Below are 27,986 nucleotides of genomic sequence, written 5' to 3'. Positions count from 1 at the left end.
CCTTTAAAACAAGCATGACAAATTTAAATGGTGATGTTTTGCTTGGCTAAAGATTCATTTCTCGGACTGCCTGGTTAACATTTTTATGGTAAAAGTCAGCGTCTAACTAAATATGTGGTTAGCCTCTGGCTTGTGCCTGTAGATCTTCAGACAGGTCTCAGGCTGCCACCTTCCGGCGAAGTGTCCCATGAATCGTGCGTTTTATTTTGAAGGCTGTGGCGGAAGTCCCACTCTCGGTCCCGTCTGGCTGACTTGACTGTGGCATGTCAGTGTGAGCCAGTCGTCCAGGGGAGCGCCATCCAGCAGGTCTTGACTGTTGGTGCGGATATGAGAGGAAGTCAGATGTGTTAGCCTGGTAGTCAGCCGGTGTACAGGCCGCTGTACAGCAGCATCCATCTGAGCGGGACTGCCCGACCGGCCCGGTGGCTGCTGTCGCTACCTAACTGGCTAGCTAGCTAGCTAAGCTCAACCCGCTAACTTCACCAGTTTAAGGCGGTTTAAGGGACGAGCAGTGCGGGGAGAGCACGGCCTCCCGGCTAGTACAACTCGGTTTCCAGCTGACCCGGAGAGCGTTACAACCCGGTTTATTTTCCGTAGCAACATCCTGCTGAGATGGGTGAGTAGACAGCTAGCTAACCTGCTCACTCAGAGCGCAGTTAGCTAACCAGGACTGTTTTTTTTTTACCTTGTAGTTAAACCACTCAGTGTTATTTTAATGACAACGTTTGCAAGAAGACACGTATGGTTGATGGCTGACGTTGTGTGTCGTGCATTAATGCTGCTGTGGCACTTTGTGTCACCCTCAGAGTTTGTGTTGAATTAAACTGACGTTAGTTAGTCAAATGTAAAGCTGGCTGGTGTGTACGTGCGCGTGCGTGTGCCTCAGCCTCAGCAGTCGGGTGGGGTAGCTGCCCTCACTCTCATCCACTGTCCGCTCTGAGTGCTCGGGCTTTTTTCCTTTTAACGATGCTTGCTCTGGAAACATCGTGTACTGGCGTTGCCTTCGTTCTCGCCGATGTAAGTCAGCTGGGACTTGAATGGCTTTAAGGTCCCAGTTGCTAAATGAATGCACATCCCCTGAAATGGCAGAGCTGTTGATGGTGTAGATGGCACTCCTCCATCTCCACAGCTGTTATGCAATAGGATCCAGCAGCCCACTTTGTGTTGCTGTGTATACTGCATCGCTCTCTGTAACGTTACTGTTTCTACTGGTTACTGATGTTGCACACATCAGCACACGCTGATCGTTTGATCACAGGCCTGGTGCTGTAGTAGTCCTGTCTCTGAATGGAGTTTAACACAAATTGACATTAAAGCATGCTGTAATTCAATAAATATCACCTCTCCATCTATCACATTTGAAAGCCACTGCCCATATGAGGCAGTCTCATCCCTGAATGGCATCCAGAGCAACACCTGTTTGACAGTTTATGAGGTATTTCACAAGGTTTAATCCCAGGCTGGACCACTCATATTGTCATTTGATGTAAGGCAGCTATCGTGGGGGGATGGATGTGTGGGTTGTGCAGTGCACAAGCAACTGACAGCAACAACCAGGTCACTGCAACAGTGTCTGCAATCCTTATGCAATCTATGATTACCTGGTTTGTAGGCACAATGCTGGAATGACAGCAGTGAAAATTCCCACTCGCATTTCAAATAATTAAAATAAATTGTGCTCTCCAAAGACAATCAATAAGATATACAAGGAAGTAGTGTGTCAGCCTCTGGAGTAATTAGAGCGCTTTCTGGACCGAACCCAACGGGTCAGTCCTAAGCAGGCTGTGTGGACAAGGTAGAGTGTAGGCGGAGTGAAAATGCAACCTAAACCCAGCTGAACCTACCCAGTGAATAGTCATCGTAGTAGCTCATATAACAATGCTTCAGAGGCATTTGTCAACCATTATATAGCGTAGATGTTGTACATGATCGTATTTCATCAGCCTGTACATAGCTGTGTATAGAGTCTAGATCAAGTGAAGAGCTGTGTCTCTTTACTTGAGATATTGAGCAGCTGTATGACATCATGAAATGCAGCTCTATTAAACATTTATGAGAATGGTCTTTTCACCCTCACCGCCTCAAAAATGATATTCAATGTGGTCAATTTCAAAGTGTGAGGAGGATATGCGTGCTGGATGCTTATTTTCAGCATTAAATGCTTTTTGGACAGATCATACAATACCACTATTTCCACATGAGCAAAAAGTCTCAGCTGATCAGGTGGATCATTCTGTCTAAATGAGCTTTCCCTCACTGAATCCCCCCACCTTCTATTACAAACCAGTCCCCTACATAAAGGACAGTTACACACAGTTATCTTCAAGCGAGGAGAGGAGGCCCAGGCCCCCAGGACGAGCCTCACGTTTTCGTAGTGGCCAAACTGTGTAATTACATTGTCACGTGATCCACTGGGGCCCAAAAAGACTTTTCCCCATAAGCTAACATTGTGAAAGAAGCGTTTGTAAAACGGTCAATACATTTTTTTGAGCCTCACAACCCCCCGCGAAATGACTAGTTTCATTGTCAGAATTTTTAACCATTCGGTCCAATCCACCGGTCGGTGCAAGTCTCTAGTGCACACGCTCTATGGGCCCCACAATGCTGAAGACAGTGGCGTCATTTTGGCTTCATGCACCACCGAGCAGCTTTCATAGAAATGAAAGACTTTGCCTCAATGGCTGTGTCCAGGTATAATTATAATGTCCTTGAGGAGGCCACTGGCTCAAGAGACCTATTGGGACTTTTAAATGCATGCAAACCACTTGTATCCTAAGTCCAACCTCCGAACCAATTCCTTCAGTATTATACTACAGAAAACATATTGTAGATCTCAAGACAAGCGAGATAAAAATAAATGTTAAAATCCCAGCACACGCGACAAGTAATGGAAATAACAAAAACATTATTATACACATTTTCTTAGTCTGACCTGCTGAAGTGCACCGTTGCGACCAATGAAAAATGTTTAGTCGTCTTAACAGGTTTTTGGATACATGTGTGACTAGAATAGTTGCACCCTGGAGCACTGTCAGCATATGCAGATATGTGTGTACTGCGTCAGCTGCCCATGTGAATGTTTTGCAGTGGGCGAATAGTGGCGGAACACATATATGCCCTAAAAACCATGTAGCTTACCATTTGTCTGCCATTTCCATAATGGTCATAATGGCAACGACAGCCTTTTGAAAATGGAGGGGGCAGCAGTCTATTAGAGGTGGTGATCGTCTTAATGAATTACTTTAGACAGAGTCTTATTGGATGCTTTGTTGTATCCAGGTCTTAACGAGGAAATAGATTGTTGATGTTATGTTTTAATTATTGTTATGGATATAAGTGTCACTGTGACTATTAACTTCTTTTCTACATTTTATTGGTGGTATATTGTGTGCTATGCACGTGTAGTTCCAATAATTGTTAAAGGGATCACGACATTTCTCTCTGGGTGACTCCCCTCCAGTGAGGAGGGCCCAGTGTTGGTCCAACCCACTCTGTTTTCTTCTTTTTCATTTTCTTTACTCTGATATGCCCTACTAATAAAGGCTTTTTACTGCACCCTTGGCTTGCTATATATCACATAGCATATGATGCTATGAGCAAACGGACAGTAAGGTTTTTGTTTCTTTCACTGATGAATAGGAATAACAGGAATGATAATGTATTTGTTTGTCAGAGCATGTGATGGATGATGTGCAGCACTTATCACTGATTCAGTTTGTGTGGTGATCATGGCTGGCAGTTTAATCTAATGAAATAAAGAGAAGAAGAAAGAAAATCACTTCAGCAGTCATATACAGTAGAGGAGCTGACTATAAACTCAAGCAGACAAGGGGCTCTATCTTACACTCGGCGCAAAGCGGTGCACAGCGCAGCACGAGTATCATTGCCAGCGCCGCGTTGTGTAAATAGCAAATCAACTCACGCCCACCTGTGCGGCCTCTGGGCGTGTTGGTCTTAAAATGAGGTGTGGTCAGTCGGCAACAAAAAGCTGGTCTGAAGTCAAAAGCGCAGTCTGTTTCCTGATATTTAAAGAGCTCATTATTCAGACAGTAAGATGCGCCTACACAGGTGGGTTCACACCCTTCATACGCTCTGATGATTTGAGAGGCTGTGTCCATCATTTTAACAAATATCATGGCACATTTAACCAGCAAAACTAAAAGCTGTAGTTATAAACAGAAATGAAACTTTTAGCTTGTAAAATAAATCTGTTTAGACAGGATGTCAGGATTTATCAGGACAACTGCTTCACTCCAAACTATTTTACTGTATGAATCTGCACTGTGTGTGACCTTTAGGTGTAGGCGGAGTGAAAATGCAACCTAAACCCAGCTGAACCTACCCAGTGAATAGTCATCGTAGTAGCTCATATAACAATGCTTCAGAGGCATTTGTCCACCATTATATAGCGTAGATGTTGTACATGATCGTATTTCATCAGCCTGTACATAGCTATGTATAGAGTCTAGATCACACAGAACATGAATTAACATGAAATACTAATTGACCCTGTCGGCAAGTCAGGAGTTTGAAATAATCAATAAAGTTACCAGCTGTTGCTTGTGTGCAAATGTGCATGTTAATGTAGAGATCCACATATGGTTTCTGCTGCTGGAGGATCGCTGCAGGTGATATCATTAATATTTTCTTCATAAAGGATGATTTTACCTCTCTCATCCCACCCGTTATTGATCAGGATGATCATTTTCATGACCCGTTCCACCTGATGCACAGAATGAGATCTGCGCGCACACAGAGGGACGCATCAGTGCTCCTCCTCCTACTCAGTTTAGTATCAGTGTATTTTGTTTCATATGCAGTCAAACAGAGTTATTGATGGGACAGATGATTTTGAAATGACGGGGCAGAGGGTCCAGCAGCAGAGAACCACATCCCTGTCCCTCAGCGAGGATGATTGCTACTGTTTAATAGGTGCCAGGTCCTCGTACACCTGGCTCTGGGTGGCATGGGAATGGGTGACGACACTCTTAGGTTCTCCCAAAACACACCCGTGACTAATTCAGAGCTTAAACACAACTCCTTGTGCCGTGTGCCTCACTTTGTACCCCGATTATCCGCCAGTTAACTAGCAAAATGGACTCGGATATGTCCTAAACGCACTACAGACGGTCTTAATAGGGCCCAAGGTGTTCCCTTAAGGTTTTTTCATATTATTGGCTCTTGACAAGAAGTTAGCTTGGTAGCTCAGTGATATGGGTTGATAAAAGGTGTAGGTAGCCATTAGATAGTCAGTTTGCAGTGATAGGGAAATGTCATTCATGCAGCAAGAAATTGAGTGAAATTCTGAAGAAAAAAGTATCCACTTTGGTTATTGGTATACTGTTTTGTTAGACTGGCATATGTCACATGAAAATATCCATGATTTGACCTAAATTTCGATTGTAACTTTACAAATCAGATCGATTATTGACCTTTTTTTTCTTCACATCTGGATTTGTAAAGATCAACAGATCATTGGTTTTATGTCCAATGACAACTTTCATTTCCATTTTCAAATTCCTCTTTCAAAAGATTGTTGCTTTTCACATCCACAGCTTGACTTTATCCTGGTGGCTCTTTGCAGGTAAATGTTCTTCCCAAACATATCAATAAAGGATCTTTGAAAATAAAGCAACATCTGTGACACTGGTGGAGTTAGCCCCAGTAGCAGTCAGCAGGATGTCTTCGTGCTCGCAGGATAAGCGGTTGGAAGTACAGCTGCAGGCTATTAGTAAGCCAGCTGTGTCGTCTTTGGAGTGTTGTTTTTTTTCCTTCGGACACGTGTGAGGAGGCGGGGTGGAGAGAAAAAACTAGGATATGGAAGAATCACTGATTCTGCTTTTGATTTCGATGATTGAAGTTGAATACTCCTTTTAAACACTTCTCGATTAAGAGTCGAAATTGTGACACACCTACTAAAAAGGCATTTCACTTTCATTTGCACTGGCACGTAAGTTTTAGCTAGGTGTACCAAGTAAACTCTCACTCATGCTGCTCTGTCACCCACACAGATCATTCAATGGTTCAACTGATCTGACATAAGATAAATTATCTAAGAGCATGTCTCACTGTCTGTATGAGGGTATGTGCTGGAATGGCTTTTTTCCCCGTCACTGTACTAAGACAGAGTAATGATGAAGTGTAAATGTGGTCTCAAACATTCAAAACAACATAAAAGTGTACAGTATAATATTGATATGTAATCGATTGGGTGCTCTTCATCATTGTGTCGGTTGGCATGAGTGGAAGCAAGCTAAACTATTGAAAAATAAAATAACATTAAAAACAATACTGTTTCATGCTTCATATTTCAAATGAAATGGCAATGAAGGACTTTTTGTAAATATTGTTTTTGCCAGAGGCATCATGAAATGCCTCCCAGAGGGCACCGATTCAAACTGATCAGTGGGTGGGCAGCATGTGTCAGAATACAACTGATTCCCAGTGATTTTACTGGCTTTGTCGACCACTCTGTCCAGGGCATTTTTATATTTACAACTGAGACGCCCATACCAAGATGTTAAATTGTAGGTTGGCACACATTCTGCACGTGCCTTATAAATAATCTGCAGAATATTCTAACACCAAAGCCCTTTAACTTCTTAACTTGATGCTGTGCACACATGACCTCCAGACATTTTTCAGCAGGTAGAATATTGACGTCTGAAGCCTTTCTTTGAGTAGAGGCTTGAGTCTCTTCAAGCAGGGAGTGTGCTTGTAACAGTTATTTCCCTATTTTTATTTGAAACTAACGACTCAGATATTTTGAATAAGTAATGAATAGCATTTGTGGCTGGTGGAAAATTACTATACATCAATATCAAACACAGTCTTGAATGACAATAGAAGATCCCATCACGTTTTTGTCAGATGTCAGAAGATGTTCAGTTTTCCGGCTAATCTATTGTCTTAACCACTTAATCAGGAGTGGCTCTCAGGGGGTTGGAACCTGTCCCAGCACACATTGGGCCGGCTGCCAGTCTATCACAGAGCCTCAGAAAGTACTGCAATATTAATATAGTTGTACATTTGCTATGGGTGTCTGAATTTTGGTCTACCTTTATCAGCTGCCCATTTTAGAAGGACTCGTGTGACAACAAAGTTGCAATAATTATCCTTCCTCAAGTATCTGGACAAAGGCTTTAGGAGCTTTGCATAGCCTCGCTGGACTATGAATGACTCACACATGACCTTAATGGCTCTCTCTCCCCCTGTTTAATTCTCAGCTCATCACAATCATCTCCCTAAATGAAAGCCCTTTCAATGTTTGTTCATTGAATGTTTGTGTTTTCAGACAACCTAAGTGAAGCCCTGGAGAAGCTGAAGCTAGCGTCTACAGACAGCGCCACTGACAGCGTGGAGAGCTGCCTGGACTGCCTGCTGAAAGCACTCGCCAAAAACAGTGAGTAGAGCGTGATTTACAGTCCACTTTGTGTGATGAAAGACCCTTGCCTCCTTTTCTAAGTTTTCCATAAAAGTCTTGACTTTTTCTAAACCCTCTGTTTAATGTGGCCAGTAATTTGATAAATCATATCTGAATCTCTGTATGTGCACTGTAAATGGGCCATTGACAGCTGTGGCTGCTAGTGTGCCTGAAGCCACTGGCCAGTGTGAAAGTCTTTGTCAGACAGCTGAGTAATGACATCTCACTGTTGAATGAGTAAATCTTTCCCTGCAGACTGTGGAGCACATCTGTTCTTAACTGGAGTCAATACTTTTCAAACCCGTTCTGACTATACTGGCTCAGTCTAATTATTAATTATTAGTGGACAAACCAACAAATGCCTGTGTACACTGTGCGATTAGGTGCTGTCCTTGACAAAATCTCATAATTGAGAAAGAAATATGGTGAAGTCGTCTGGCCGTCAATCCAAAACGGTCACCCATCAGCCAACATCCAATTCTGACAGCATCACAAATTCACAGTGTGATTGCTGCTACGACCATGTTTATAATCAATCTGAATACAGCATGAACTGACACAGGATAACGCTGGAAGTAATAGTTCAGATAACCTGAAAACAAGACAGCCACGCTAGCGACATAGCAGTGCTTTGAGCTAATTGCTAATGTCAGCATTTTAAAATGCTCACAATGATAATATGCTGATGTTCACTGGCACAGTGTTTATCATGTTTGCCATCTTAGTTTAGCATGTTAGCATTCTAACATTTGCTTATAATCAATCAACACAAAGCACAGCAGAGGCTGATGGACTGTTGTTAAGTTAAGTCAAACACAAAGTAATTAAAGTCATCCTGAGCGGGACATGAATGTTAGAACCAAATTTAATGACAACTGTTCCAACATATTTCGATTTCAATTCCAATTCTTAGGTGTCTGAGCCGATGCAGAATCGAATTTCAGTCCAAAGCGATTCTTAATTCAAAATTCGATTGAATGAATAGTAAAGGGGGCACTATTTTTTTTTTTTACCTCCAGTTTACTGTGTGATCTGCAAGCGTTTTTAATTAAAAAAGTTAACAGCTTTAAATCATTCATTCATTTATTTGAAAGCATGTGTGTATGTGGATAACAAAATAAGATGCTCTGCTGTGTTAATAGCATTAAAAGTCCAGCACAGACATGTGGCATGCTTAATGTTAATGTTGCAAAGGTGATTATCCAGTCATTATACAGCAGACATGCTTGCAACCACTGCCTTTTTTGAAGATGAACTCAAAGATAACTCTAGCGTGTGCATGCTGTAAATTGTCCAGGTGCTGCACTACCCTCTGAGTTTAGTTCTGCCTTTTTGCCATCATCACACTATAAATTCAGATTTAGAAAATCGATTTGTGCCGCTTGCAAATAGATTCTGTATCTTGGGAGACGAGAATCGGGATTTTTATGTAAATTGTTTTTTTTTTTTACCCACCCCTAATATCATGTAGTATCATGAGTGAGCAAGCGGCACATAAAGTATAGATGAAGTATATTTGTTTAATACATTAGTTAAGTCAACCCTTAGCAGTTGACTCAAGGTCATGTCATAAACCGTAATATTTGTTTTTACCAGCAACAACCTTCTGTTAGAAATAACTGTGGGCAATATATTGATATCATATCATTATTGTAATATGAAGCTATATATGGTCTTAGATGTTGGATATCATTATATGGTGATATGACACAAGTGTTGTTGTTTCCTGGTTTTAAAGGCTGCATTACAGTTAGCTGATATCATTTTCTGAACTCAGACTGTTCTACTTGTTCTAACATTTGTCCTTACCTACTCAGTCATTATATCCACATTACTGATGATTATTGATCAAAAATCTCATTGTGATAATATTTAGTAGTGTAAGTACCGATACACATCATACTGATCTTGTAGTATTTGGTCAAAAATATTGTAATATATGATCTTGTTGCCCAATCCTAACATTTATAATGTGCTTTTGAGGAGATGTCGTAATATCAAAATATACTGGATGTAGTGTAAACCCTAGAAACTGTGCTATATTATTTGAAGGCCATATCACCCAGCCCTAGTTAGAAAATGAGATGTCTGTAGCACTGATATTAATAATTTGTTGGATCCTTGTATGACTGAAATGCCTTAATGTGATTAAAATTCTTTCTCCTTTTCTCCTGCAGACACTGAGGCCAGTATGAAGATCCAGGAGATGGGCGTTCTTCCCCTGCTCCCCACCCTGCTAAACCCCCAGTCTTCCTGCACCCCTAAAGTAGCCAACATCATAGCTGAGGTGGCTAAAAATGGTGAGGTTCGGTTTCCAAGTCCATCCACCCAGGACAGTCCTGACTTTCTGTTCTCCCATTCGTCAGTATTCCTTTTTTACACTTTCTTTCGCTCTCACCCTTTTTGTTTCACATGTTTTCTTCATAAATACATTATTCAGTGGGACAGCACAGCGACCTTGGTAGTCACTAATGTTTCAGCACTTTTCTGTGAATTATAATATTCAAAGTACCAAACAGTAATATTTTTGAATGACAGGCCATGTCAGAGCAGGGCTGGTTTTAGCAGCCCTCCTTGGCATTTCAGAGCTAAGCTGTCACCAACTGCGAGGTTATTGTGTAAGGACTCAAAGCTTGCATAACTGCAGTGTCAGAGAGCTTCCATTTTCCATAATGCCTTTGTGTGAGTGCAGGAGAAGCTTTTAAAGTAGAAAAAGCAGACGTGAATAGAACTTGGGGCAAGAAAAGGTTAGGATAATGAATGGGTTTTTAGCAGCTTGCAAGACTGCAGCTAATGATCACTCCCCCAGCAGTTTGCCAGGCTTGGCAACAACCCGCTGGCATTTATCTGTCACTGCTTCCGGAAATGTCTGCAAGCAGCCAAGTGACTGCTGGGCCAAAGACAACTCCCTTTCTGTCTGACAGTTTGAACTGACTTGATTGTTTAAAGCTGCACCAGGCAAGAGTTAATGTAAAAACACATTTGAATAATAAGCATGAATTAGCATCACAACAAAGAATGGCGTCTCATTCCTCCTTAAATTGAGAAAATCCAACATGATTTTCCAAATGAAATCTGATTATGGTTTGGTCACTGGTACAGAACAGTCTGACTAAGTGGGGACTACAGCTGCAACTAACGATTATTGTCAATGAATCTGTCGATTACATTCTCAATTAATCGACTTGTTTTTTTTCTCTATAAAATGTCAGAAAAAGGTGACAAATGTTGATTAGTGTTTTCCAAAGCCAAAGCCAACGTCCTCAAATTTTTTTTTTTTTGTCCACAACCCAAATATGTTCCGTTTACTGTCATAGAGGAGGAAAGAAACTGGAAAATATTTACATTTAACAAGCTGACATCAGAGAATTGTGACTTTTTTTCATTAGAAGTACTAACAGATTAATGATCATCAATATAGTTACCCATTAATTTAAAAGTTGACAACTACGTTAACCATATTGACCATTGAGTTCACTTGGCTTTGCAATGAATCGACCCATATATGGTTATTTTTCTGCATTATATTTGATCATGCAAATCAGGTACTGGCCAATGGCAAGTATCAGAGGTGTGAACTTAGGTCTGACTTTAGTCCTAGACTTTTTCCTTCTGACATAGAATGATTTAATATCCTCCCCAAGCCTGGACATTAAAATGTTTTCAACAACAGATAAACTTAGAAGAACTCTAGCAAAGGTTGGAAAGAGTTGTTTGGCCGTGCAGACCAGCAGACAGACGACAGATGATACCTCAAGATTATAAAATCCAATGTGAAGACTGATGAGGTCAACAAAAACAAAGAAACAAAAGACAAATCTTTAAAATGCATCTTTTGTTCAATCAACAGTCCAAAACCAAAAGACTCAACTCACCATAAATGACAAAGAAAAGCAGCAGATCCTCACATTTAAGAAGCTGCAACCAGCAGATGTTTGACATTGGGTCCTTTATTGTGTGAAGTTGCTTTATGCAGCTCAAACATTGAGTGGAGGCTTAAAAGAAATCTAAGTTAAACAGTCACAGCAATGTCAGATTTTCCATATTCATTTTCATCTTTTTGCTTCTTGGACTAGTGTCATGTCACGTTTTTGTTTTGTTTTTATTTGTTGATTTGCAATTCATTTGATCAAGACATTGCATTTCTTAGCCATGTAGGGCTCCACATTTACTACAGAGACTCCCAGTAACTGTAGGAAAAATGTGGCAAATACAGCAATTCAAAGCTCCTATCTTCCTTAAGTACATTTATCTGTGCGCAGTTTCATACTGACCTGTTCTCCAACACCTTTCACTCTCTCAGAGTTCATGCGGAGTCCCTGCGTCGAAGCCGGCCTCATCCCTCCTCTAATTCAGCTGTTAAACTCCACCGACCAGGAGGTTTTACTGCAGACTGGCCGAGCTCTTGGCAACATCTGTTATGACAGCCGTAAGTAGGAGTTTGCTTTGCTCAGGGAACACTGAATCCCTCATGAGCCCTGTCATCACCATCTCAGAGAGCTAATAGAAAATAAGTAATAAAAAGATGCTGCTTTAGGCTACAGTAGACAAAGCTTTGATGTTTAACCATGTGTTTCAGCTGCAGTACTGCATTCACAGAGAGCACTACAGTTGTTATACTCTACTGTTGTATATATATGAAAGTATACTGAACTATACAATTACGTATTGGCAATGACAGTACAACATGCAATATCTGCACACATGTATATGAATGGCATGATATCCATACTTAGTGTGTTCCAGATGCTTCACACACAAACGGATCTGCAGCATTTTAGTGTGTCTACTTTGTCCTTTAACACATACCTTGGTTATTCAGTTGTTTGAGGTTGGAATAAAGGAAGACGCTTGTCTTGGTTTTTAGCTTCACATGTGATAATAAGCCATGATGCATATGAACTCCATGTGTGAGGCATATGCAAACTAAAAACGTCACAAACGATATCACAGATGATCTGACAGAAAAGTGATCATTTGAGAATGCTACATGTGGCACCTTTTGAGATCAGTTCAAAGAAATTTCATTAGTGAGTGTACCAGTGGAGTATTTGAGTAGTGACCTCAGGGAGGAGCAGCAGAGTTTAAGCCTGATTTTGCAGCCAGCTTTAGAAGCTTTAATCCCAGCTGTCAGTTCTGGTGCATAGTTTCTCCTCTCATAGAAAAAGCTGGGCATCTGTGGAATCTGGAGGGGTGTGACATTTGTTTGAGTGGAGGGGGGTCTCGGAGAGCTGGCATGGTTTTATGATCGATGCTCTGGGTGAGTGTGGAGAAGCAGCTGCTCGCTACCTTAAAGAAAGAAACACTGTGATGGCAGACGTCGCCTCAGTTGCTTCAGTAAAATAGGTAAAACCGGATCTTCTGTACTGTTAATGTCTGTACATTACACAGACAGTACACACTCATTGAGTAGACAGGAAGTGGCTTATGATCAGAGTTGAATGAGCTGTGATTTCGTAGGGACTTACATTGAAATCTTTTTTTTTCTTTTAAATTCGATGACATGTATATTACAAAGAAAAAATTCAGTCAAGTCCTACAAACTGTATGTCAAAAATGTCGTAAAATGCTCTTTGAGTTTTAAGATGTCTACATTTTTAGTGTTGTGTATTCAGACATAATCTTGAAGTGCCCCGTTTTTTATTGATCAGGGTTGAGATGATGATTGTAAATGTAATATAATAATAAATGTATTTATAATATAATCAGATAGCCGGACCTCCTCAAATGATCCCTCTCAAATTGAAACAGTGGTGGTTCTACTCCAAGCTCCTTCCAGATGTACAAGCTCCTCTCCCTGTCCCCGAAGGGTTCACTATGCCTGAAACAAGCTAAGTTGTGCTACATGTCATTCATAAACGTTTAAGGGCCCAGACAGACCAAACCAACATCAAAGACCTAACGGCAATGAAGGCTGACTGTTGTGTCCCCTAATGTCAGCTGTGCTTCAGCCCAAAAGCTGCACTTGGTCACACTGCCAAGACTACAGCTGACAGCCAGCTAGCTTGTATGTTCTCCGCCCGTGTGAGAGGAAATACCACCAGGTGGCAGTTATTTGTATTCGTCCTTCGAAAAGGGAAACCACAAGACCCGGATAAACAAACTGTTGTTTTGATTAAGCAGCGTTTGCATCTACACCATAAATAACCACTTCTAATCGAGACCATTTGTCTGATACTTGCAAATGGCGCTGGCGAAGAGGCGGAGGCAGAAATGAGGAGAAACCCCACTGTATGGGTGAAATCATGGATACTACAGCAACAGACTGAAGGGGCTTTCCCTTTCTTTTCTGTTTCTCTTCTCGTGCACCGATCCACTTAGCTGAACAGCCCATCAGAGTGATTTCTCTCATCGACAGGCTCCGCCGCCGATTCAGTGTGTTCAATTGGCCGAAAAGCCGCGGACTAGTGCAAATGGTGCGGGACACACCGCAAAATCTAGGGCCACAGATGCTCACCTACAGCTGACCGTGAGCCTGGTGAGTCAGGGCCCTGAAGTGTCTCTGCCTGTTCTGAATAGCCACACTCCAAGACTCCACTGCCTCCCTTATCTTCTCCAACAACTCTTTTGCATGTCTTGTATTCTTCACTTGATGAATTGTTGGGGATAACAGCTCACATTGACTGCTTGAGGGTGGTGCTGCAGTCAACAGTACACACTAAAAGGGAGAGGAGTTGTATGATTGTATTTTTGTTAATTAAAGCAACACAAATTGCTGTACACAACCCCATGACCATAGATGAGGCAATTGAGAGCTTCAACCAGCTCACTTCTCACCATGATGGTCCATTACCAGTGCCACACCTGCATCACTGCCAATGCTGCACGGTTCCAGCTATCTTACCTTCAGTCATGAACAGGAGCCCCAGATATTTGAACTGCTTCACTTGGGGCATCATTTTGTTTCTAACCTGGAGGGAGTAATCCACTGTTTTCTGGCAGAGTGCCATGGCCTTAGACTTAAGCTTGATTTATGCTTCTGCGTCGCGGCGACGGCGTAGCTACGTCGTCGACGCAGACCCCTACGCAGACCCTGCGCCGTAGCCTGACGTGCGCCTCCAAAAAATCCTGACTACGCGTCACGTCGACGCGTCGAGACGCGAACGGCAAGGACTGGGATTGGTCCGCTCAGACCGTCATTCCGGCAGTTGCTTTTCCGGTCAACAGTATAACAACACCGCCAGTTACTTCTGCTGCTTGCATGCTTGTCTCCTATTGCTTGTGAACTCCATGCTTTGTGAGATCCCAGCAGGGCAGGAGGAGTATTGGTGTTGTGCAGCATGTAGCTTGTAGCCCCACACTGTGACCAGAATGCTACACAGCATATCCGCTCTGACCGCAACTGCAGTGCAAGAGAGCAAGAACCCCCCGAAACCAATCCCCCCACCCCCCCCCCTCGCGGCTTGGCGGTGAATTGAACGCGTTCCCTCGACGCAGAACTTCGAATGCTCAATGACGGCGTAGGGTCGACGACGTAGCTCCGCCGTCGCCGCGACGCAGAAGCATAAACTAGGCTTTAGGGGTGCTGACCTTCATCACAGACGTTTCACACTCAAACTGTCACCCTGGAGTTCACATGTTGATAAAGCCAGCAAAACTGGCACAGAAAAGGGAGATATCAACAAACTGGACACTTTCCATTTGTTGGCTGTGAGTAGAGATGCTGTCCTTGAACCAGTCCATCAACCGTGAGACTGCTTGACTTACTTCAGAGAAATGAACCCAACCCTTGTTCAGGTCATACAAGGATGGATCAGTGGCCCCACCACTCCAAGGGACACAGTGATAGCCCTTCATGTATAGCCCACAGTACATGTAGACTGTATGCCCATGGTTGGACATTTTACAGTTGGAAGATAAGCTATGAAAGAGGTATCATCTGATTTACACAGATATAAATGTATTTTTAAAGAGCTGACATCAACTGATAATGTTTGCTGGCCTGTAATTGGTCAGACTAAATATGAGATACTAGGGTACTCTGTCATTATGGACGTTATGTACCATACTGTAACTCTGAGCTTTTTGAGGTCAGGCCTTTTGAGCCTTTTGAGCCTTTTGAGGTGTGTTCTTGGGTTCAAACCCAAAACAGACTCTGAACTTTTCAGTGTTTATGTCAAACCCTCAATGAATGCTCAGAAGAGCAGGAGATCTGGCTGACAGTGGCATCCTTACATGCCATTCACACAACTAACAGACGTTTAGGCAGAAATAGTGTTGGTTAGTATTACTTCCCATTGACTGGAGCTGTCTTAAACAATTTGCCACATGATCCTAATACCTTTGTGGAAGCTAGGTCTAGCCATAAATTATAACCCTTTAAAGCTAGCACAAGGTTAGCACCAGCCACTCCACTCTAGTTGATCTAGGGACTGGAGTCCTATCACAGCCTTTACATGAAACGTATCTGAGTGAGCATCAACAGCAGCTTCATGTAAGCAGAACAGAAACAGGAAATGTTATACACATGGCACTGGCATGTTGCTGAGAGCTCAGGCGTGGCATGCTGCCACCAGTGAATGAAAGTAGCAGACGCACTGATACTGAGAAGGCTGACTCATGTAACGCTTCCTTTGGCAGATATTCTCCCAGACAAAGCCCTCCCAGAGAGACAGTCATCCCTACTGTGGCTTCATTGTTTCTCAAAGTGTACTGCTCTTCAAAGGAGTATGATCTAGACATGGACACAGCGAACAGAGGCTTGATTATACAAAACATATCAGTTGTCAGTGGTCTGTTATATTATTTTTTTTACAGTTCTTTGATTTGGCTTTGGTTGATTGTTTTTGATCTTCAGTTCTTTGTTGCAACAAAATAAATGTATCTTGTAAACTGTGCAGGGAGAGCTTTAACTTTATTCTGTTGCCACAGATACTCTGACAAATAAAAGAGGCAAAGGGACTAATTATGAGCACCAGCAGTAATTGTGACATTGAAGAAATCCAACTCAAGGTTTTTAGATGGATTTTAATGGTAAAAAGGCTTTTTCAGATGGATTATGAGCCTCATGTAAATCCTTATTCACCACACGCAGGACCTACATTTGGATTTGCATCATGTCAGATAGTTGTGGTCATAATTATTTCCTTTACACTTATTTTATTCAGCATTCTGACTGTTTTATAGCCTCAGTTTGCATTGATTTGTATATATTGTACTCAGTTTGCATTGATTTGTATATTTTGTGCTGCTTGTTAACATTGCTTTCACATGTATTTTTCAGGTTGTGGTTATTTTTGTTTTCTTTACTTTTATTCCGTTGCTTTGTGGTTGATTTGTGTCCTGGCCTCTTTGTTTTGCAGATGAGGGCAGGAGTGCAGTTGACCTGGCAGGAGGGGCTCAGATAGTAGCTGAACACATTAAATCCCTCTACCAAAATACTGAGCCGGAAAATGAGAAGCTCTTGACTGTCTTTTGTGGCATGCTGATGAACTATAGCAATGATAATGGTAATGACCATCTTCCCCCCAAGAACAACTGTTGACTAATCTCAACTAATCAGCGGGTGTTCTCTTTCTTACACACAGACGATGTCACATAATTTTTTGTCATAAGGCGGTAGGGTTGAAGTGAACCAGAAGATTCTGTGCTTTTCTTTCTTGGACTGACCTTTCTCCTGATCCTTCATCATGCTCTCTGTTGCTTTTCCAGCTTCACCTCAGAGGTAATCTGCAGTAATTATTATTTGCTGAGAGTCAGCTGTCATAATAGCAGTACCCTCTATCCCTCTACCCTGCAGTTGTTTAAGTTGTATTGTTAATAGACTGCAGGTAGAGCATAGTCATTAGTTAGCGCCTCTCCTTGCTTTGTAGCATGCTAGCAACATGACTTTGGTCCAGACTACAATATCTCAGGGATGGATGGATGGATGAATGAATGGATGGATGGATGGATGGATGGATGGCCATGACATTCATGGTCTTCGGACAACTATAATCATTTCGGTATACCCTGATTTTTCGTGTGGCACCACCAACAAGGCAAGGTTGTCACTTCTCCAGTGGAATATTTAGAAATCTACAAGATAATTGGCGCAAACTTTTGCACAGAAATTCATGGTCAACTTTTCCTATAGCTCCACCATCAAGTTTGAATCGCTATTGTTTAGATTGCCATGACATCTGGTACATAGATTCATGTTCTCTTTAGGTTGAATTGTAAAAGGTTTGGCAATCCCTAGACTTTTCATTTTAGGTCAAGGTCTCCCAAAACCTGTAAATAAGTAAGCAGTTTTGCAGTCACTGATGGTTCCCTCATCCCAAAGTCAATGTTTTTTCTGAATGGGTTTTGGTCAGATGCCTGAAATGAAGTCTGTTGTTAACAAAAACATATAATCTTTTTCACATATTGTTCTACGACATAAAATACATCAGTATATACGTCACACGTAAATCATAAAGCGTTAATGTTTCTTAAAAGTGGCGGCTGCTAACAAGTTTCTAAATGAGACTGCAGAGGTTGTCGGGAACATTAAACGTCATCGCTCCAAACACAGACTCATCTACTCACTAGTCCGTCTTTACAAATGGACGTAAGTGGTAAACTATTTTAACTCTATGCTAACTTCTGTTTAGCGTACAAAACTACGTCATACCTGCCAATGTAATAACATTCCTGTTGGCTTTAACTGTACTATATGTTTAGTGCTAATTAGCAAATGTCAGCATGCTAACACTCTAAACTAAGGTGGCGACCATAGGAAACATTATCTGATAAACATGCAATAACATGTCAGCATTGACTGCGAGAATGTAGTGTTGTCACAAACCAACGCACTGCTGCGCTAACACTCAACACTTGCAGTTAGCTGAACTGTTCTTAAGAGCTTTTTGCATGGCTGTAGACCGTTGCAGCACTTCTGTGTTGGATTAAACAACACAAAGAAGAGACAGTGTGTTACACAGTGAGCTTTAAGTGTTATTATTTGAACTTTGTCAGGCTAGCTGTCTCACTCCTTATGCTAAGCTAGGCTAACCACATTCTTGCTCCAGCTCTGCACTTACCATTGACATGAGATTGATATCTTTTCATCCATTATTAAAAAAAATTGATTATGCTCATCTCCCAAAATGTTGAACTATTCCTTTAGGAACATTTGTGACTGTCTGATAACGATCTAGTGTTAAGTTAAGTCAAAGTAAGCCTTATCTTCTTAGCTTTGTACAGATTTTCAACCAAAGAAACCATCATTTTATTGTAAGAAGATTAAATAGTTTTTGCTCCCATCTTTCAAAAGGTTGCTGTTCAGCCTGCTTCACATGAAATATGCTTTCTCTTCCATATGTGTCTATCTTTATAATGTATCTGCACTACTGTTTATTAACTTACTGTTGTTTTTACTACGAAGTGGCTTGACTGATGTTTTTCCCAAAAAGGTGAGACTGGTGAACATCCTCTCCACTGTGTCCCTTCTTTTTTTCTGGGCTATGCTACAGTTTGTGTCTTTTATGATAACAAGGCTTGTTGAGAGCAGCAAGTATGTGATCTGACAGAGTCAGAACTCCTGCCAAGGTGTCTCTTGGCGCTGGACGATGGTTTTCGTCTGTTTGGCTGGGTGATGGGATTGTTGGTTGCGCTAACAGAACGGATGATTTTTTATGGCTTTCTGCAGCTTTCAGCAGCTTTCATCATGCTGACTCTTCATATCCAGCTAATGTTGATACAACTCAACACGTACTAACACTAAATCTGCTGCATCGGTTTAATGGAGTCTCTTTAGAAAATATTCACAGCACACACAGTCTCTGATGAGGATCCTTAAAGATATTAGAGAGTTTAAAAATATTTTGGTCAATATTTATATTTTAACGTAAACATTTTGGGTCGGAATCTGTTTAATTCGCATTTTTAAAGAATTGTGATTAAGATATGAACTAGAGACGACATTGTGTAAATCATACCAGTGTGTGTTCTTCTGTACTGCAAAGTCTTTTTACTCAACAAGCCAAACTGATATATTTCGATGTAAATATTGTCTGATTATACAATATGAGAAGTGAGCAAAAACAATATCTTAAGATCTGTACAACAGGAAACAGTTGTATCAGTTAGTAGAAATACAAAGTACTGCAGTGGAGTTATAACGACTTTTGTGTTTTCTCTGCCTCTTCACCTCTTGCCTTTCCAAAAAACTGCACTGGAAGTAGAGCACTCTCGTACTGCTGTGTGTCATCAAGCCATCCATCAAATTTTCCATTCTTGTTTTATGGCACACAATATAAAAATTCCGTAGAGGCTGAATGAATGTACATAATGATTTATTGATGTCTAATAGCACATACAGTGTCTGTTTTCTTGGCTTTCTCTACTTACTGTTACATGGTTTTAAGGGTTTAGCTGGTTCTGGTACTGTTGGTTCTGACTGACATCCAGTAATGATATTTTTGAGTATTGTTTCAACCAGACTTTTTCCTTCTTTCCCTCCTCTGTTCTGCTCATTTATCCACTCTCCCTCCACCACTGATTCATTCACTCTGGTTTTTGAATACAAAATAAATCAAAGTACATTTGTTTTACGATCTCCAGATGTATCTAATAGCTCTACCACTTCTTGTCACCAAATGGCAGATGCATCTACACTTCTTTTAAGGTTCTGGAACTGTTTCCAACTCACCCTAATGTCATACATACAGTGGGGCCTCGACCTTGTTCTGAGCAAAGACTGGGTCACACCAGCTCTTTAAATGGCAAATTTAGCAGTGAATTATGTTCATTTCATTAGAATCGCTGCGATTAGTGGATTCCAACTGGGGCTAAAGTAAATTTGCTAACTATTCTCATGTCAAGTTCAATTTTGCACCTAGCATGTCGCATTGACCATGTTGATGTTTGAGGGGATGGTGAGCAGGATAATCCAAAATGGAGGAAGCTATCATAGTTTATCAGCTGTGTGTCCCCCTTCACTTTTATTTAAAACCTCCTCTTTTTTTAGTTGTATATACTGTTCCACAAAAAATAAATGGTTTGCAGACATTTATGAGACAGGAGTCAATTTTACAAATATGTTTGAATAAACTTTGAACCTATTGTCCGGTTAGCTGCCAAGCTCAGCTAACAAGTTTGCTAACCGATTGCAGCAAGCTTGTTTGCTTAGAGAGCTTTTTTTTCCCATCGTCAGTAATTTTTATTGAATGAAATAGTGTATAATGGTGAACAATACCAGGGTGGAGTTCACAGATCAGTTCAGAATCTCTGGGTTAGCTTGCTAGATTAATCCTGCTGTACCACTCTGGTGTGACCAGGCTTTAAGGATGTAGTTAAAAAACTCCACAGTGTATTACATTGAACAATGGTTTGTTCTGTTACCAGTTCATTTATATTTTCATTTCAAGGAAGGAATGATGAAAAAAAACTGGCATAGTCCTGCTTTAAGGTCCCCTGCTCACTGTTTAAGTTTAACAAATGAGCTTTCATGTAAAAATCAAATGTCCTATGTGTTTGTCTCTCGGTCTCCTCAGCTTTACCTTCTGTTTAGGACAGCTGGCTGACACTAAGTGTTTCTGTGTCTTTGTTTTTTGCAGATTCCTTACAAGCCCAGCTGATAAATATGGGTGTGATTCCCACTCTGGTGAAGCTGCTAGGTATCCATTCCCACAACACAGCCCTGACAGAAATGTGTCTAATTGCCTTTGGGAATTTGGCTGAGCTTGGTAAGTAAAGATACCTGTTCAGTCAGGCTGACAAACCTTCCAACCGTTCCAACATGGTAGACTGCATCATCGACATCCTACCTGGATCTCTTAAACTTGATGTACCATCATTTACTGTTTGTCACTTTGCTTTACAATACTTATACGAACATGGGTGTACAATACACTACAGGGAGTGTAGTAAAAATGACAAAGCAATTTAGATAAGTTGCGGAAGAATTTGAACTATATAAATTCACAATGAGGGTCAAATTAAGTGCACAGTGACCAGACATGTTGATTACATGATCAACATCTAACAACATCAGATTATGGTGTTATGGTTAACAAGTGTTAATTCAGCACACCTGAATAAATGTAACATTCAAAAACTAGACTTCACTTCGGTCTTCGGTCAGAAGACGCAAGTTCTGACTGTAAAAGCAGATTTAAGTTAATCTTTCAAATGAAACATGATTCATAATTCCTCCTGCAGGGACTAGAAATGCTTTGACACATGATGAAAATGTAGTCATTATCTTAATGGACTGCACAAAAGATGTCCATTTAGAAGAGAGGAATTCTTCTCCTTCATGACATGCCTGTGATATTCCTCTGGTATTTTCAGAGTCCAGCAAAGAGCAGTTTGCCTCCACCAATATCGCTGAGGAGCTGGTTCGTCTTTTCCAGAAGCAGACAGAGCACGAGAAGAAGGAGATGATCTTTGAGGTTCTGGCTCCACTTGCAGAAAATGGTATTTTCTTTTTTATTATTATTATTATTTTTTAATCATTATTAAGTTCTGCAAAATGCCTTGTCTTCTGTATGGGAAGTCCAAAGATTCAAATCACCAAATAGTGAGAGACTGCGGTGTTCTCTCCTGCCTTTAGATGAAGATCTGATGTCCACCTACTCTGTAGTAAATTATCCTCCAAGTGTGAGTCATGCGTTCCAGGCTAGCTGCTAACTGCACAGTCATGGCAGACGGCTCCTGCATTCGCTCAGCTGCTCTTTATCAAACATGTCAGTGTGTGTGTGTGCGTGCTTGTGTGTCTGTGTGTCTGTGCGTGTGTGTTTCAACAGCAGAGAGCATCTTAATGCCTGTTGTTATGATCATTCCAGGCACACTGGGTGCTCCCACATTGTCAGTCTCCAGGACAACGTCCTACTTAAGTCTACTCTAGAGAAACCTTGTTCTGTATCCACTAGAGGTCGACCGGTTGGATTGCTTAATCTATGTAGATGGTTCATTTTACAAACTAGCAGTTTTGGCCAAACTTGGCCTCTGAAAGTGGCTAACAACTGGACAGACTCGACCTGTCAGGCATGGATGTACATCATCAGTTTATGTGACGATGGTAACAGTTTAGTGATTTACAGCACATAACACATAAACTCTAATAATAGAATGTTGTATAGTGAAACATTATATTATTAATGTTTATGTGCTGCTGTTATGCGGGGCTGTGACGAGTACCATGTGTGCTAAGCATATCACATGATGAATATCGTATGCAGCACTGCATTGCAGCAGCAGTGTGTTTCACACCTAACTGCTCACTGTGGTTCTGTCTCATCCTCCTGCCAGATGTGATAAAGCTGCAGCTGGTGGAGGCGGGCTTGGTGGAGTGTCTCCTGGAGGTGGTGGCTCAGACTGTAGATGGAGAGAGGGAGGAGGACATCGCCCAGCTCAAGACTGCCTCTGACCTCATGGTTCTCCTGCTGCTTGGAGGTAAACACCTCAGGGCTTGTCCAGTACGTGGGGCCAATGTTTAACGCCTGATAACACCATTTCTACCACAATCCTCACAGGATCAACATGTTCTGTTGGACAACATTTAACAGTCTTTTCAGCTACAAGAAGATGTGGATTAGGGTTCAAAAACACATATTAATCCAGTTCCAGGGCATACTGTATGAACAGGCACCCATTTTCAAACTTAAAAAGAAATGTTGTGTAACAGTAATTAAAAATTCATACTTTGTTCAAACTGTCAGATTACTGTAGCAGCACAGATCCTACAGCCAAATGGTCATCAGTGGAGAAGATTATCCCCAAACTGACTTCATTTATGGCCAGAAAATATAACCCACACACATACTGTGTGACTATAAATATAAGAGCACACGGCCTTCTGTCCAGCGCTGCGGTTTGACGATTAATAATTCAGCCTTTATGAAAATATTTTATTGCAGTGGAATAGACTTGAACATGGTGTGTTATAAATATACACTTAGTGGAGTCAGTGTAGCCAGTCTTACAGATGTTCATCTTGATTCTTGTATGTTGAAACAACATTATTCAACCGTTCATACTGTACATCTAATGAGTGATTAAGCAACGATTTGTCAGCATGTTCCATTAGTGCTCAATAAGTCCACTTAAAGACGGTCGACAGTATTCTGTCTGCTCTCATCATATGCAGGCACTGACTATAGTGTGCTGTTAAAACCATCATCTAATGCAAAATTGAGATTACATGATATTTTTCTCTTTTGTGAGTCTGTCAGATCACCTGACAATGCTGGACTACCAACAATCTGGGGCTGCAACCCAAGATTATTTTCATTAGAGATGTCCTGATACCATTTTTTCCTTCCTGATACCAATTCTGATACCTGGGCTTTGGGTATCGGCTGATTCTGAGTACCGATCCGATAGCAGTGCGTGTTTAAAAAAACAGCTGTATATACTACTAACCCTGTATGGATGTGATATGATTGCTGTCATTGTTGTATGGCCTTGCAGAGAATGATTGCCAACATAATTTTATTATCTTGGCCAAAAATGACCAGCCCAATGGTTTAGGGTTCTATCGGGCTGAGACAGGTAGAGACCGTCCACTGCAGCCAGGACTGCACAGATTTGTACTCTGGGGAGACAAAACCACCCCTCCATAAACGGATGGCACAACACAGGAGGGCCAACTCCTCAGGTCAAGACTCTGCTGTCCACTTACATCTGAAGGAGAAAAATCATTCCTTTGAGGACAACAATGTAAACATCTTGTCCAGAGAAGACAGATGGTTTGAAAGAGGAGAAAAAGAATCAATCTATGTCAAACTGGAATGACAGTCTTTGAACAGAGGAGGTGGCCTAAGACATTACTTATCACCCACCTACAATGCAGTACTTAGGTCCCTCCCCAGACAGCTTAACAACCATTCACACCTGGGCTCACCTAGCCCAAGCAAGCCACATGAAGGCCGGTTGGGTCAATGACCCACAAGTGACCCTAACGACTCTGAAACTCAGAGCTCACACGTGTCCTTAACGACTCTGTAAGGACACTCCCACACAGAGTTTAAAAGCCTGCAGCTCCCCTCCAGTTAGTTAGAACTGAAGAAGCCTCTTGGATGAGAGGTGAAACGTCTTCAAGAAACTGAAACACGTCCAGTTGCCTACGATACAGCACTTAGATTTACCATGACCTGGATGACTGAGAACCTTCATCAACACTATATTTAATACAATAATTAAGATATGTCAAGTCAGGCATTAGTCTTCAAGACATTTCAAAATTGACATAAAGATCATAAAATGAATTATGGATCGAAGATGCAGGTTAATGGTTTGTAATGTTTTTTGGCCAGATGGCACACCCCTGTGTATCCGTGAAGTTATTCATCAAGGCTTACTGACTGCTGTCAGTGACATACTGAGTAGAATTGTCCAGTAACCTGTCTCTCCTCTGTTGTGTAGATGAGTCCATGCAGAAGCTGTTTGAGGGAGGAAAGGGCAGCGTCTTCCAGAGGGTCTTGTCCTGGATTCCATCTCATAACCATCAGCTGCAGCTCGCTGGGGCTTTGGCCATTGCTAATTTTGCCCGCAACGGTAAGTTTTACTACACATTGTAGTAAGATGAGCTCCCAGAGGAAAGTTACCAACCAAAACGTTTATCGCCCCTGCTTGTAAAGCAGGACATCGCAGCAGCAAATAACAATAGTGTACAACAAAGGAAAAATATAGCTGCAGGTGACTATTCAAGCTGTTTTATGCTCAAGACACCCAATCTGCTGAAATTAAAACCAAAAGCAATGAGTTGGTTTCAAATGTTCATGTTAATGTTTCAAATTTTATGATGGTGTAACCAATTTATTGTTTATTAGGTGATAGGCCATGCCCTCTTGCACGAATCAATATGGTAATTCAGATTCTGGTTAATAATCACAACTGGAGTATGCAAACCAAACTAAGTGGCGCAGATTTTGAGATATGCGATTTTGGTATTTGTGGCACCCCCTATGGGTTGTGCTAGAAATGCTTTTTGCGACCTATTCCCATCCACAGCATGAACATATGTATCAAGTTTGATGATGACAGGACCAATGCTTCATGAGTTATGGCCAATTTATTCTAAGCCACACCTTTTGTGAAGGTACTTTGATTGATAGATATTGATGTTTCTCAACTGATCTTACTCATTTGTAATTGAATTGTATATCTTTGTCCCACAATGCTGTACACCAAATTTGGTGTCAATTGAGTCAAATTTGAAAAAGTAGATGACTTTTAGCTAATGCTAATTAGCACACATCCAATATGGTGGACCTATATGCTCCAAGAGGATTTTTTGTAAAGTTCCATCACCTGGACTGGTGTGTTAAATGTTAAGTCACTTGGACTTACTGTGTGTCTTTGGCAAATGAGTAGTCCTTCAGGCTTGAACCCTAATAACAATACACTTTTTTAATCTAATTTATGTCTCAGCTGAGAGAGAAGTGTGTAGTGACAAAAATAAAGTGGTCCAAAGAGTTTGGACATACAGTAGATGTTGGATAACTAAACCTCAAAGAAGTATTTGTAAAAGTGATGACATCACTTCTATTGATCTAATATACGACAGGATTCATTACAGGGTCATGGAAGTGTAAGACCTAACACAACATCGTGGTGTCTCCTTCTCTTGTATTTATTTCTGTGTAGATGGGAATTGCATCCACATGGTAGACACTGGTATAGTGCAGAAGCTTCTGGAGCTGCTGGACCGGCACGTTGAAGAGGGCAACGTCACTGTTCAACATGCCGCACTGAGCGCCCTGCGGAACCTGGCCATACCCGGTGAGCTGCTACATCAGTCAAACCTACAGGCTGGCCACACTGGCTGCTTGTGTAGTGTGTGACGGCTGCAAGAGCCGCTGCTGCTCACTCGTGTTTGTTTGTGTTCATTCAGGCAGCGTTGCTGCTGCAGCACAGCTCCTGCCTGCCCTATCTGTTTACATGGAGTTTGACTTTGAAAATTAACGATGAATATGATGACGTGATTTTCCTTTCCCCCGTTGAAAGATTGAGAAAGTGGGAGGGAGAGAAAGAAAAAGAGAGTACACAGGAAAAAAAACTGCCCATCACCTGTTGTGTGTATTCTCTTCAGGTCTGAGACATACTGTGACATACATCGTAAACGCTGGTATGATGTGGATATGACTGTCTATCTGTAAATATCGATCATTTCTAGTCTAAGTCAGCAATTGTTGTCACATATACTGTACATTATTGACAGTACATGAAGAGAACATGCTCTTACAGTGTTTAAAAGGAACTTTTCTCTTAGAAGCACATTGCACAAACACTTTTAGGTACACTGAGCTAAAACTAGTTTGGTCTAAATCTAAACCTTAGTAAGGTCTTAATTTTCAGTTTAGGTTGAAACTGTTTTAGAGAGGGTGTTTTCTATTAATTTGTCCATCCCATTCATATCAGTAAGGTTCAGGTAAGTATATTAGACAAAATAACAGCAACACCTCGCTGTACTACTATAATAGACTGCATTAGTTTTAGCTAGCTGTACCTACTAAACTGGCAACTGAGTCCATATTTCAAATTGTTTTCCCTTTATTCTTAAAGGCACACTGTGCAGAATAGAAAGCCAATGTCACGCCCCTCTGGTGGACACCATGGGACCTTTTTTCAGAAAAAATATATATGGTAGTAAATGAAGAGACAAATACATTATTTACTTTATTAACAACAAACTGGAAAATAATCTTTTAAATTGACAAACATCTTATGTGTAGTTCATGGCATAATTCAGACAGGATCAAAAAAGTGTTTGTCTCTCCTAATTGACTGCTGTACAAGTTTTTTTCTGAAATACATCCCATGAGGTCCACCGGGAAGGGTGTGTCTTTGGGACTCTATTCGTTGGTTCCTGTTTGTAAACACACCATACAGAGTTGGCCTCTGCTCGCCTGCTCTGTGGGTGAAAGAGAGAGGGAGCAGTGGTGGTAGAGCGAGCTAGAGAGTGAATGAAGAGAGGGCTGCATTAGTGTGAACAAAGCAGTGAATCAGAGAAATAAGACTTCATTTTGTAATCGGTTCATGGTGGTTATGTTGTAAAGCACAAATAATCAGTCCACGTTGCAGCACAGCCCCATTTTGTTTGAACTCAGCTGAGGCACATATTTTGTCCTCTCGGCCTCTCTGCCCTGTGTGTGGGTGTGTGTGTGTGTCTGTGTGTGGGTGGCTCAACCCTGCCCTCAGTCAAACAAACAGAGCAGAGGAAAGAATGTAACCTGTGGCGTTTTTCAATATACAACTGCCAGTCTGGCTCGACTCGGTTTGAGACGTGCTTGTCTCGATCCCCGAGTACTGTTGAAGAATCACCGCTAACAAAGTGGCTCTGCTAATTCAGTTACATACTTATCACTTCCTATGACTTCTTTACAATAAAAGCCACCGATGATTTGTAATTTAAAGTTTTTATTATGAAGCACACACTTGTTTGAGGTGGAGACGGGTGCTTGTTGGTGCTGGTGGGAAAAAAACATTGGTTGCTGCATTATTGGCTGGGAATACAAACCACCACCCAAAGGCTGACACCCAGAAACATCCCACACACAGCAAAATACTCAGCAAATACAAGCTGAGCGCAGGGTCTCTGCCAATACAGACACTGCCACACACTTGTAGTGGGTCATAAGTAGGGATGACACAA

At 41.4% G+C, this 27,986-nt stretch overlaps 1 protein-coding gene across 2 annotated transcripts in view; it reads left to right on the top strand.

Moving 5' to 3' along the window:
- The first annotated feature begins 231 nt into the window (after positions 1 to 231).
- Positions 232 to 27,986, top strand: part of rap1gds1 (RAP1, GTP-GDP dissociation stimulator 1) — a 32,952-nt gene continuing 5,197 nt past the window's right edge. Inside the window, exons 1-10 of one of the 2 annotated variants that reach the window (XM_084343411.1) lie at positions 232 to 616; positions 7,295 to 7,402; positions 9,601 to 9,723; positions 11,727 to 11,852; positions 16,726 to 16,872; positions 20,944 to 21,072; positions 21,680 to 21,805; positions 22,640 to 22,783; positions 24,755 to 24,886; positions 25,979 to 26,113. In XM_084343411.1, the coding sequence (XP_084199537.1) occupies positions 613 to 616; positions 7,295 to 7,402; positions 9,601 to 9,723; positions 11,727 to 11,852; positions 16,726 to 16,872; positions 20,944 to 21,072; positions 21,680 to 21,805; positions 22,640 to 22,783; positions 24,755 to 24,886; positions 25,979 to 26,113 (1,174 nt within the window). In that variant the 5' untranslated portion in view covers positions 232 to 612. The remainder of the gene's footprint in view (positions 617 to 7,294; positions 7,403 to 9,600; positions 9,724 to 11,726; positions 11,853 to 16,725; positions 16,873 to 20,943; positions 21,073 to 21,679; positions 21,806 to 22,639; positions 22,784 to 24,754; positions 24,887 to 25,978; positions 26,114 to 27,986) is intronic. The other variant, XM_084343412.1, reaches the window with a different exon arrangement.

The sequence above is a fragment of the Pagrus pagrus genome (assembly GCF_965226575.1).
Source record: "Pagrus pagrus genome assembly, chromosome: 22".
Lineage (NCBI taxonomy): Eukaryota > Metazoa > Chordata > Actinopteri > Spariformes > Sparidae > Pagrus > Pagrus pagrus.
Note: the sequence above shows the minus strand (reverse complement) of the source record. Positions and strands in the feature narration are given on the sequence as shown.